We start from the raw sequence: 12,392 nt of genomic DNA, 5'->3' as shown, positions 1-12,392 counted from the left end.
ATGGATTGGTGCATCTGGCCAGCTATGGAGCCAACCATCTACATGTCAAGGTCAAAGGTCAATGAGGTCAAGGTCATAAATATGAGTGGTACTGGTATACTTATTTGTATTTCAATTTCAAATAGATGTGTATGAATCATTGAATAAAAGTTACTTCAATTGGTTTCAATTCAACAATGACATAATGATACAAAATATTTAGACTTGGAACTTGTGAGAATTTTTCAATACCAGTTTGGGGACTCAAGTATTTATTACAAAGATGGGGACTCAAGTTTCCTCAACCAGTACTGGAAGATGAACTTGATATACATGTACTTGTTCAAAGATAATATTACATAATATTACTATAGTAGTCTTTTGTAAAGCAAGTTGAATAGCTATTTGTGTTACAGCCGACACTGTTGGTTGATCAGGACAATCGACCATTTGTTTTGGAACAGGAAAGCTACATTTTGTAAAGTTCTTTCTTTCAATATACAATAAATTCAAAATTGGCTCTAACTATTTTTTGGGCATTAAATTTATTGCTCAGTTGGGTTAAAGTATCTTGTGTGTATGAGTCAAGGGACTGGGTTTCTTTTGATTTCATGACATTATTAACTTGTTTAGAGTGTTTTCTGTAATCTTTATACCTGAATATTGTCGAGTTTGGAAATTGTTTTATGGTGATTGTATTTCAATGATGTGCTTTCAAACAAATTATTTATTTATGAATTCTCATTACATTCCTCCTGAAGGGTCTAAAAATGCTGCATTTCCTGTATTTCCCTGAAACAGGAAAAATAAAATTAATTTTTCCCTAAAATTGGCCATGGAAAGTAAGAGTGTACTAGCCTGCTCCAATACCATTTTCAAAAATATTATCACATTATCAGACACAGATTTGTCTCATAAATTGGTGAATTCAAATCGTTTGATAAAACATATGCTTAGTAATAGAGGTTGCTAGCTATAGATCAAATTACTTTGGAAAGACTTATTTTTGACTCTGCCCCTCTCATGAAAGCTTTAATGACCTTGTTTCTTTATTTTTACATTGCTATTTTCATTTGTCAAAAAAAGTTTTTTTTTTAAAAACTAAGCTAAAAATATAAATATGTTCATAAAAAATACTGTCAGTCATGTTTGTTTTCTGGCAAATTATGGTGATGGAAGATCTACTTTATAATTTTATATGTACAGGTTATACACATAATCTGGACATAAATGCCTCCTAAGACTTTATTCCAACACCAGCAGGCCTCCTATTCAAAATTATTAACTTCCAATTTATGTGAATTTTTTTTATATACATCAAACTTTACTACAGCAAAGTCAACAGAATTTCCTTTTTAGCAGAAAACAATCAGTCGTTAGATTAGAAAATTTTTAAGAGAAAAAATTGGATTTTTCAAGGTCTACCAGTATATTCAGCAACAGTTAAATAAATTTATCTCATGAAAGATGTACTACATTTTATTGTACAAAGTCACAATAATGGCACAATGTGGCATTGTTATATTATTTGATAAATATTTGTTTGAAATTAAGTTCTCTCTTGAGATTAATAAATGGGATATTATGTTTGCTTTATTGAGTGTATTGAGTTGAAATGGTATCTTTATTTGCTCAGCAAGTCTTGCAATATAAATAGCCTTTAATCTTGCTTAATAAAGCAAATATGAAATCACACAATATATATACATGTATCATAATTAAACCCCACACAACAAAGTTGTAAAAGGTATGTTTTTGACTGGTCCGTCAGTCAGTCCGTCGGTTATGCTTTTTTGTAAGCACAATCCTCTTAAACGGCTGCATGGAATATCATAAAACTCTGTAGGCATTTAGGACACAATGTGCAGATGTGCATATTACCAGAAAATTCTGATTCCATTACTTTTCTGGAAATTTTGGCCCTTTTGAACTTAGAAATACCCTTGTCATTAAACCTGCATAATTTTTTACATCATTATATGGTAGAAACTACAGGTTTTTAATTTGGAGTGAGACAAAGAGACACCAGATTATTCTTGTTGCATGTTGGGTATTCTAGTAAATGGCATTACCAGTATTTAAATTACCGTGTTTTAGTAGCTTAGACAACTCGCCCAACGTCATCACAGATATTGGAGTTGTAAACCACAACTTAACGATTCACGAGTATTCCTCCTTAAATCTTAGTGTCAGAAAAACCTGCCAAAAGACCTTTTAGTGTTGATTCAAATAACAATAATGGAGAAAAACAATGCTATTTATTAATATTTTCAATTACAAATCTAAAACTCGCTGTGTATTACTTTTATGTGAACTTGTTTCAATTTTACTATGTTAGAAGGTGCAACTGTAGAGGTCTCCCAAGAGGTTTTGGAATTAATTGAAATCCGCACTCTTGTTTGGTAGAACAACAAATTTCTAATTAATAATTTATATATTAATGGTTCAACTTAAAGTGATCTGGTGTGAAATCCATCTGAATAGGACTTTGAAATCATAAAACTTCCAGCAATATATTGAATCCAGCCTTAGATTACTCCAGATATAGGTCAGGCACAGCTTTGTGAAAGTACACTAATGTGATAAATTGGTCCATTCTTATTGAGGTTTTTTTATGATATAATCCACATAAGGGTTTGATTGAAATAAATTTGTGGGTGTTTTTTTTAAGCATGCCAAGCTGTTCCATGTTTGTCTTAGCTTACTGTCTGACCAGTACGCTAGCACTGGTCCCTGAAAAGTGGGCGTGTCCCTACAAACCATGATCAGTGATTGTGTGTGGCCATTTGATATAGATGTTTAAGCACTTGAAATGGATACCATGGCTATTCAAATTTATTGCAGAGTGATAAAGCAGCTATTCATGACATATAGAAATATAAAAATAATATCATGAAAGATAATTTTATGAAATATGATAAAATATATGTCATTTATATCTTATGCAGCTGCCACGAACAGTTTGCTTTGCAGTTATTGATTTTTATTGAATTTCTTGAAATAACTTCTAAAGTAACTTTTTCTCCATTTAAAGGCCTATGCGATTCATCTTTAATCTATTAATATAATGAGTGTCCAATTGCTGTGAGGACTTGATTTTTTAGATTACCGATAGAGTTTGTTTTAGTCTTGCTGTCTATGCTTTCTTGTTGTTTGCATTAGTGTTGGAACCCAGAGCTGTATATCTGAGTAGCTTTCTCAGGTCAATCAAATGACAAATGAAAAGTGTTTGTCACAATGATTGTGTTTAATGAATTCCTTGTTTACAATGACTGACACTTGGAATGTATATACAATTCAAGTGGTTATTGATTAATTGCAAAACAGTTCAAACTTATTGGCGGATGAGAACCATCATAAATGCAGATAATTAATTTTTTTATCAATTAGATAATAAACATTCGTACATGTATTGGTATATACCAGTAATGATTCATTTAACTTTCTCACTTTTTCTGGGAAATACAATGTAATTTGTGGGAAAAAAATGGAAATAATAAGCGTCATTTTAGAACTTTGTTCTATCTTCAAGGAATGATTTATATGCTATTTTTTTTATATGCAAGCGTACCTGTTGTTGATGAATAAGGGTTGGCTGGGGAAAAATACTTTCTTTAATAAATTTTTAAAAATACTTTTTTAGCTTTATGCATAGGTATATAGCTCCCAGTCTGCAAAAATATGGATGGACGACTTGGGAGCAATAGTTTCTTACATGTAAAAACTTTTTTTTTACGGAAGACAAAAAAATGAACTACTGGTAGTTTAGGACTAATAAACCTTTTTCCACACAAATTCTGTGGAAATAATCAGTACCATCAATTATTTTTTAGACAATTTACTACTGATGTCATCACTTCACATAAACATGCTGGATTACAGGAAAATGAAGTACATTATGTTTTCAGATCGAGAGCAGTCTTTGCGCTTAACTTTTTTTACTACAAGCCCATAGGGCAAGTGAGGTTACAAAATCTGGTAGCCCAAACAAAATTTTATTAGCCCAAATCAAGAACAATAAAAACAACTCGACAAAAAATGACTTTTTATTTAGTAATGCATTGAAAGTTAGCACTGCACTACAAGAGCTCAAACTCTCTTTCAACTTCTAGCTCTGTCATTTCATTGTCAGATTCTTCAGAATCCTCATAGTCATACTCTTCTTCCAGTTCTTCATCATCACTTTCATCCTATAAATATAAAAACAAAGGTTGTCAACTTTTTCTGAAGTGTAAGTTAATCTCTAAACAATATGTAAAACATAAGAAAGGTAAAAGATGAATACCTCCTCTCCTGGAATTACTGATGGGGTGACTACTCCAGCATCACTATGATCAGGAATCACACCAGTTTCAGACGTTTTCCTTCTTGCACCAGGTGCAGTTCATCAAGTCATCTACGAAATCTAGCCATGGTCTTCTAACTAAGCTCGCTGAAATTTCCGTTGAAGCTTTTCTTCATATCTCTTCTTCACCCCAACCTTTTCTTCTTCTGTTAGAGCGGTCCTTTTGATGGTTTTTTTTTTACCCGGAATAGCATCTTCCTTATATTTTAAAAATGGTATCATAATTTCAATGACCGCCGGAAATAATGTACAAGCCCATCGGGCATGCGCGAAAATAATATTTGGTAGCCCAATCCTGATTTTACTAGCCTCGGTCATCGGGCTACCGCTTAAATTCGAAGACTGGAGAGTCACCATTTTTATGTAAGCAAACTACACTTCTTCACTTTAAGGGATGTTGATATATATATAGTGTTTAAAAGAATATCAGAGGCAAGTAAAGTGACGATATCCGTAGTTAAAATGTCAGAGGAATGTGTTCAGAAATAAGATTAATCAGTCCAAACCTATTTTTGTGCCCTGTAAATTGCATTTTTTTAAACATGTAAGGAATTGTTGCTCCCAGGTCCATCCAAACTTTTTCAGTCTAGAAGCAACAGACCTGCAGCTGATACTTTTTAAATATTTGATTTGCAAGTGTAGTAAGCTACCTTGATCAAAATTTGATCACATTGCACAGGTGAGCAATATTGCCCACACACCAATTGAAGGGATGAAATTAAGGACATTTTAAATTTTAAAACAATATGAGCTGTATTATTTAGAATTTTATTTTTCCCACAAAAATATGGCAAACAGAAATTTATAAAACATGATATTTTTTGTCATTTTAGTAGAAAATAACATTTTCGTATAAAAAAATTTCAATGAAAATTGCACCTCATATTGCTTTAAGAATTGTATATATATCTACTGCAATGTTAAAGGTTAGATAACTCCTGTTGATATGATATTTAAAATTCAAATCAGAGTTATCTTTCCTGAATGATTCACTGATTCTTATAGTCGCACTAATTGTCAATAAGTATAAATCATGAATGTGTGAATTAATGACTAAATAAGAATGATAATTCATAGTTCTATGGAATATTTAAGAATTAACTTACAATGCATTGATATTAACATTTTATTTTAATTGACACCTTCAAAAATTCCGAAATAAAACTGATATTAATGATATATTAAGTTTAATGTTAATCATAAACCACATTTATTGAAGGAAATATGTTGTTGGAGAGTAAAAATATTGTTTTTGGTCACAGATGGAAACAAAATTAACACTGTCATCTTTTAAATCATTGTTAAAATTGTCTGTCATGTGACTTAATTGATACTTCTTTACTTCCATGATGAAATAGTTGTTATAACTTTTTAAATGATAAAAACAGAATTTTTAATACATGTATTATTATAACTTCGAATATGAAGTTTAAACTCTTGAGTTTTGATTTTTTTTTTTTTGTCATGTACTTGTACTAATTCTTAAACTCAATACAAGTACATCTTATGTGTGCTATATTTCCAATTGTATCGGTACTAAATGTTCTATGATGTTGGACATTATGCCCCAGTATTTAAGTACCATGAAAATTTTTAGTACCATTAATTAAGGATTTTGGTAAAAAAAAAATTTTAAATGTCAGAAATATATTAAACTACTGCTGAATAAGTCCTGTTTAAAAGTCGGTACATCTTTTGATTTTGTTTCTTTCAGTCTGTCATTTTTGATGAGATAGAACTGACTGATCTGAGTGTAGCAGAATGCAGCACCAAGAATATCAACCACAGCTTTCAGGTAAGTCTTTTGTAACAAAGGCACTCCACACTGAGGGCACTTTGATTCATTCTAACCAGACCAGTTGAATTTCAGCCTCTCAATTGATCTATCAGGTCGCCTAACATTGCCAAAACTTTTCATTCTCCATGCCACAAGTTGCGAGGGATTCAATGTTTTTTATCTGACAGTCAGTCAATCGCCCTTTTTTTTGTCACTGCAACTCCTCTTAAACCACTGAACAGAATATTATAAAACTTTGTATAAATGCACACACAGTGCATGATTGCATGATATTTTGATTTGTTGATTTCTTTGGGAGTTAAGCCCCTTTTATTATTAACCAGTATGCATACATGACATTCATTATGTGTAGTATCGTCAAGTAATGTGGGAGCATGGTGCATGTGAGCTTGTTTACTTTTTTTGTTCATTATTTTACTCTTCATTGAATTGGAATAGCCACAAAAAAAATTTTGATTGCGTGAATAGTTGAAACTTTACAAAATCACCTCCCAAGTTTTCTACTTATGTTTACTGTATAAATCCTTGAGAGGCTGCTCGGATGGTAGTTTACATAATTGTGTTTATATTGGGAAGTATTCGTTTTAAAACAGAGTCTGTTGGAATTGATACAAAACAACAGATGACTCAATCTTTATCTGTGCCCCAGCAGTCATTGAAAGATCACTCTATGTCTCTACAGTCTCAAAAAATTAAATAAATCTAAGTACAGTCACATGTATTCAACGAATATTTCTGAATATGCCTCACCATGTCACAAATACAATGAAGTTAAAAGATGTACTGTACATGACTGTATGCTATAACCTTGTGATTCTGATATAGACACCATCATTGTTACTGCCGTGGTGAAGCCAAGCCAAGTTTAGTCGAGGCAAAGCGGTGGTGACCTCAAGACAACATTATACCGAGTGAACGTCTTATGTCTTTCATAGTCTATATATAAAAAATAATTCCATATGCATCTATTGGTGAATATCATGTTGTATTCACAATAAAGAGTAACATTAACTCCACTTGCTCTAAATGAACATCCTTCAGTAAATAAAACATTGGCTTTTATGTTTATAATCACTTGTCAATGTATTTCTTACCAACCAAAAGTTCAACAAAGTAATAATGCTGCCTAGTCTTCCAGCCAACATGAAAATTGTTGGACTTAAGCATCACATGACTGCTAATTTACATGTGTATTATATCTAACATTCTTGCAATTTTTGCCCTATAAACATAGCTGAAATTCAGTGCCACCTTAGTGACTGTTGGCAACTCAAAATGATGCTTATATCTATAGGAAAGGAAATAACAAGGCATTTTGACTGGGGATTTGACAACATGTGATTTGTTTGGCCCTCAGGCGGAAGGGTTTGCCTTTGCCTTGGATAGTATTTTTGTCTCTCCAAGATAGTTCAACAAATATTAATAACTGTATGACATTCATGAGTGAATTAGTCAATAATTCACAAACTATTAAATAGTTAAATATAAAATATCATACTTTGAAGAACTAAGATTTAGTTACATTCTACAATTCTGTGTTCCCAAACACAAAAAAATGAGATGGTCAATGACATTTATAAAATTTAAAAATTGCAATGTCAGGAAAATGACTGTCTGAACATTCATTCAGGTTTAATTGTAATATACTATAAGAGAAGTTAAACAGAGAGGAGTGAACGATTTGTATAATGCTTTTAATTTCCAAAGATGACTTGAAACTCGGGGGGTCAGAGCCTCATTATTGCAATATTGACAAGTGCTTACTGTATGTTTGACTGGGCTTCTCACAAATCAATGAAGTTTTTTCATTCTTACACAATAAATGCACACAAATATCATTTAACAGATTTGATGAATTCGTATGTCATCATCAGTTAACTGTTGACTTAAATCATGGATATTTTATTGCGAAAAAAATTCTATAGATTGGGAGTTTTATAGCCCAGAAGACTGGAATGAGCCAGTTTTGTAAATATTTAACTGACTGTCCTGTTTGGTGTTGTGCGTAATTTGTGAATTTTAAAGGAGTTGATTAAAGAAACAATAACATGGCGTATACTGTGTACTAGTACATTCATCTGTTACTATATGACATTAAAATCTTAGTGAAGACCAGTTGCATTATTTATCAAAACAAGAAGCAACTGCCCAAAAATATAACAAAGCATATTCCTTGTCTTTAAAATATACTAGTTCTTGAAAATTTGTGGATAAACAACAAAAACGTATCCCCCACGCCTGGACTTGAAAAGGAGAAATGATCAATCCCACAGTTTTAATGTCTGAAGTCATAAACATGTAGGTGTTAGTGAGAGGTGGGGTTCCCGATCTTGTGCTGTTTTTGCCATTTCATGGTCACTGACTTGTATTATATGGCTGCAATTAGTTTTTTCTGCCAAATCCATCAATATTTCGTGAAAATACATTGGTGTGGAACCAATGATTATTCAGGAATGTTGATAGATTTTCAAGAAGAGGCACCGTATGAAAAAATCTTTAATTGCTGTTTGATGCTTCGCATAACAGTACCATATATTACTTAGGGGTTTATAGGACTCGATGTCACTTAGATAAAAGGATAGAAATGTGAACAAGTTTTATTTCAACCAAGAGCTGAAAAATTTGATTTGAAAGTTATAGATTACAAATGTCATGCATTTGCACTTATTAATAAGCTTTACTCTTCATTTGCCAGTACCAGTGCATGATGTTAGCTTTTCAGTAGTAAGTACTTGATCCAACAAATTCTACAATTATACAAAGTGTACAGGGCACATTTAGTTCAGAGTTATTTTTGAAGTCATTTTGTTGACTGTTTGTGATGAGTTGTTGTTTGGCAATGTTTTGCTGTACTTTTCTGTGCCACCTGTTTGTGTGGTAAGAAGGTAGATGCGTTAATGATGTTATGGATCTGGAGTTTTATTGGTGGTCACCAGTGGTGTTAATAATTCCCTGTCACAATCAGAACTCTTCCAGCATAAAGCCACTCAGGTTGTAAACAGACAAACAGGAATTGGGTCTGGTAATTTAGGTTTGCACTAGTGTTTACAGCCTTATTTGGACTGTCTGATGAAGGATACAGTGTCTCATATTTTCAATAATATTTTGCTTGTTGAAAAATATTATTGAGAGGGTACGTGTTTATAATTGTTGACTTTGTTTTTGGTGACAGCTGTCAGATAAAGGTGATATTTCTTTTTCTTAGCACCAGGTGAGATATGATATATATATATACATGTAGTGTAAACATTACAAAGAAATACCTTCCCAGCAGATTCTGCTGCTGATAAAGATGCCGTACATGAGGATTGTAGCATAGAAAGGGGTGAAGTGTTGGCTGGCCGGTAGGTAGTTGCTTTCTTTGGCGTTAGTACAGGGAAATCTCGCCTTGTTGATGTTACACAGGAGAAGTGAGCTGGCGGACAGACAAGTGACGTCATTAACTGGTCTGTAAAGGCAAGAAGTTTACACAATCTTTCTTTTTCTCAACGTTTGATGGATGCATGTTTGAAATAGCGGGAGAAAGTTTAGAAGTAATTTATTCTGATACATCAGTGGGAGCTAGCACACAAATCTTCAGTGTAATCTCTCCAGTACTCCACCTTTCTGTATCAACCCAGTTGTACTCACTATAGAAACAACTCCATAATTAATGGAATATTTTCTGTTCTTTAAATTTTGATCTTTCACAAGTACACATTAAAAGATGGAGAAATTGGATCCCTGATGCGAGGGGTTTATTTCTAGACTTTCATCAGCTGATTTCTCCATGGATATTTCTGTGTCTAGCCAAGAGGTCATGAACCTAGGGCTTAACCCCCTTGTCTAACTGGAGATGATAATCTCCTAAATAAAAGTTGGAACATCTGTGGATTATCAGCTCTGAAGACCTGTTGGGCAAAGAAAGTTTCACTGGTAAAAGAAGAGAGAGAAAAAAATCTTTGCTTGCCTGTTGGTGATTCTATCTGCAGGAGAAAAAAGAGGAGGCGTTCAATTACTCTATCTGATGGCGATCATGATGGGTGAATTTTTCTGACTGTATAAATGTGTCTCCTGACAGCTGATTTTATTGGCCTCCCCCTCCCACTGATCTCTCTTTGTGCTGGTGTATTGAACATCGGTGAACAGGCAGACTACAAAGCACCCCAATTATCCTCTTGGTTCAGGAAGAGAAATCCACATCAGGTGACCTTGTTTTCGTTGATGGGATAATATTGCAGATTTGTTAAATAAGGAAATACTAGGAAACAAACTGAGTGACTTGAATTTGTGGATAGTACAGACTCTGTGTGTGTGTTTGTGTGTGAGTGAGTGGTGATATAAAAATAATCCTGTTTCTCGGAATCCCTGCTTCTTGAGTATGATTAGCTCAGTGTAGGATTACCCTGGTTTTAATTAGTTGATTACTCTTACTACTGATGTTCATTGACCATCTGGTTAATTAGCGGGCCCGGATTTGTCTGTGTTTACTGTGGATTTGCGTAGGATTGACTGAGGATTGATTCCCATTGAGTGGAACTGTGTAAACTCAATAGAATGGTCAAGATACTCCAGCACGGAATTTAATTTAGGTTCTCTTGACTATGTTAATGTAAGTATCAACGAAGCTTATGGTTCACTCTCCCTCTCTCCTTTCTTCTTTGTTTATATAGCTATGACGTTTTAATTTGTGGCTTAATTATGGATGTATTATGTTCATACCTATTACAGGGTAAATCCTTTCTAATTTAAAAAGAAACTCTGACGTACATGTATGAGATGTGTAGATAGATATTATATGGGTACATATGTCACCCTTGTCAGGGTGTAGACTGGAATGTAGACATCCATCCACCCCCGGTGACAAGATACTGATATACACCTCCTACCCAGGAATCCCAAGTGTTTGTGACATTTAGCAGCCAGTGTTGTGTTAACCTGGCAAGGAAGAATGTGTTACGTGAAAATGATGTCCTTGTTTAGTTTTATTTTTAGTTCTAGTACTATTGAAAGGTGCAGTGCTATGTGCATGATTTGACCCATCGTATGCCAGTTTTTCAGTTATTTATGTGACACATCATTAAGTATGCATGTGAATATATATAAACCTGTACTACCTAAGTTCTAATACGACTCATGCCTTTTTCCTGCCGCCAGGGTTTCATGGTAAGTCTGTAGGGGAGAATAGACGTAGATTCACATATAGTCACATCACTCATGGCTTAGTGTGGGGTTTTTTTTTCTTCACCTCCGCGCTGGATTTCTATATACTTGCCTCTCACGTATGTTTGATATCGTGATAAATAACAGAGATGCCATCAGATTACACAGGATTTCACACTTCCCTGACATTCGATTGGAAGCTAGGGTGTGTCCACAATTTTTTTTTTTTTTTTTTTTTTTACGTTTAATGATAAGACATATATTGCATGTTGCTTCTTTTGGGATCTGTGGTATGGTACACACATATTGTGCGTGAGGTACTATAGGGAGTTTTGGATGGTTGATAACTAACACAGTTTGTAATAATGTATGTATTTCTATAGTCTTTATGTTATGATTTATCACATATAACTATTGACATTTTTGCTGCAATGCATGAACTCTGGAGAGAAACAATTCTTGACTAGAGCACGGCAATGTGGAAATGAAGAACATGTCAAAACATTGTAATATGTTTAAATAATTTGATTTTAAAATATTCATTGATTTGAGAAATGCAAAAAATTGTAGAAAAAATTGAAGTCTTCACATAGAATTGATTGCACATTACATGTATAATGAAAAACCGTCAGGCTCAATAAAACCCCAGATTACATGATATGAAGATTTTGCAATTGTGATGCTGATATTTGAATGCAGTATTTTGCATTAAAAATCATTCAAATTCTAAGTCTTCTGAATTCTAGTTGTAGAACCTGTAACAGGCTAAAGAGTTGAGTTGTTGCCTTTAGTACTTTTTCAAAAAATCTGTTACCAGTATTTACTGTCTGAATTTTACTACTATAAACTCATGTGTTATTTTACACATTCCAATAGTAATGGAGTATGCATTGACTTTTAAACTAACAACCTTGTACTAGGAAGTCATTACCTTTGGCTGTCTAAACCTGACTGGTTTTCTTCAGAGTGTCATGTCCCTTTGCCTGTTTACAATATGTTACTTGCAATTCTCAACTGATCAAAGTTTCAAACTTTAGTAATATGTTTGCCTCTGACATTGTCTCTGACATCTGAGACATTAGGCAGCACCACCCCAAGGATCCCCTTGCCAGGACAGTAACCAATAAC

The 12,392-nt window shown here is 33.5% G+C and overlaps 1 protein-coding gene and 1 long non-coding RNA gene across 16 annotated transcripts in view; one reads left to right on the top strand and one right to left on the bottom strand.

Annotated features, from left to right (window-relative positions):
* Positions 1–12,392, top strand: part of LOC105324494 (diacylglycerol kinase delta) — a 38,634-nt gene that overhangs the window by 3,770 nt on the left and 22,472 nt on the right. For 8 of the 14 annotated variants that reach the window (XM_066070365.1, XM_066070371.1, XM_066070366.1 and 5 more), the window contains one exon: positions 6,039–6,119. In XM_066070365.1, the coding sequence (XP_065926437.1) occupies positions 6,039–6,119 (81 nt within the window). Of the gene's footprint in view, positions 1–6,038; positions 6,120–9,077; positions 9,256–10,299; positions 10,714–10,883; positions 11,470–11,611; positions 11,632–12,392 lie in introns of those variants that run through there. The other 6 variants (XM_066070375.1, XM_066070374.1, XM_066070372.1 and 3 more) reach the window with 6 other exon arrangements.
* On the bottom strand, positions 687–10,211 carry LOC136271097 (uncharacterized). Of its 2 annotated transcripts, none has more exons than XR_010708921.1 (3): positions 10,072–10,211; positions 9,386–9,570; positions 687–771 (listed from the first exon to the last, which is right to left on the bottom strand). It is a non-coding gene; the product is annotated as an uncharacterized lncRNA (long non-coding RNA). The 2 variants fall into 2 exon arrangements; XR_010708922.1 differs by lacking the exon at positions 687–771 and adding an exon at positions 5,969–7,058.

The sequence above is a fragment of the Magallana gigas genome, chromosome 8 (assembly GCF_963853765.1).
Source record: "Magallana gigas chromosome 8, xbMagGiga1.1, whole genome shotgun sequence".
Taxonomy (NCBI): domain Eukaryota; kingdom Metazoa; phylum Mollusca; class Bivalvia; order Ostreida; family Ostreidae; genus Magallana; species Magallana gigas.
The sequence above is the reverse complement of the archived record's forward strand: the minus strand, read 5'-3'. Positions and strand labels throughout refer to the sequence as shown.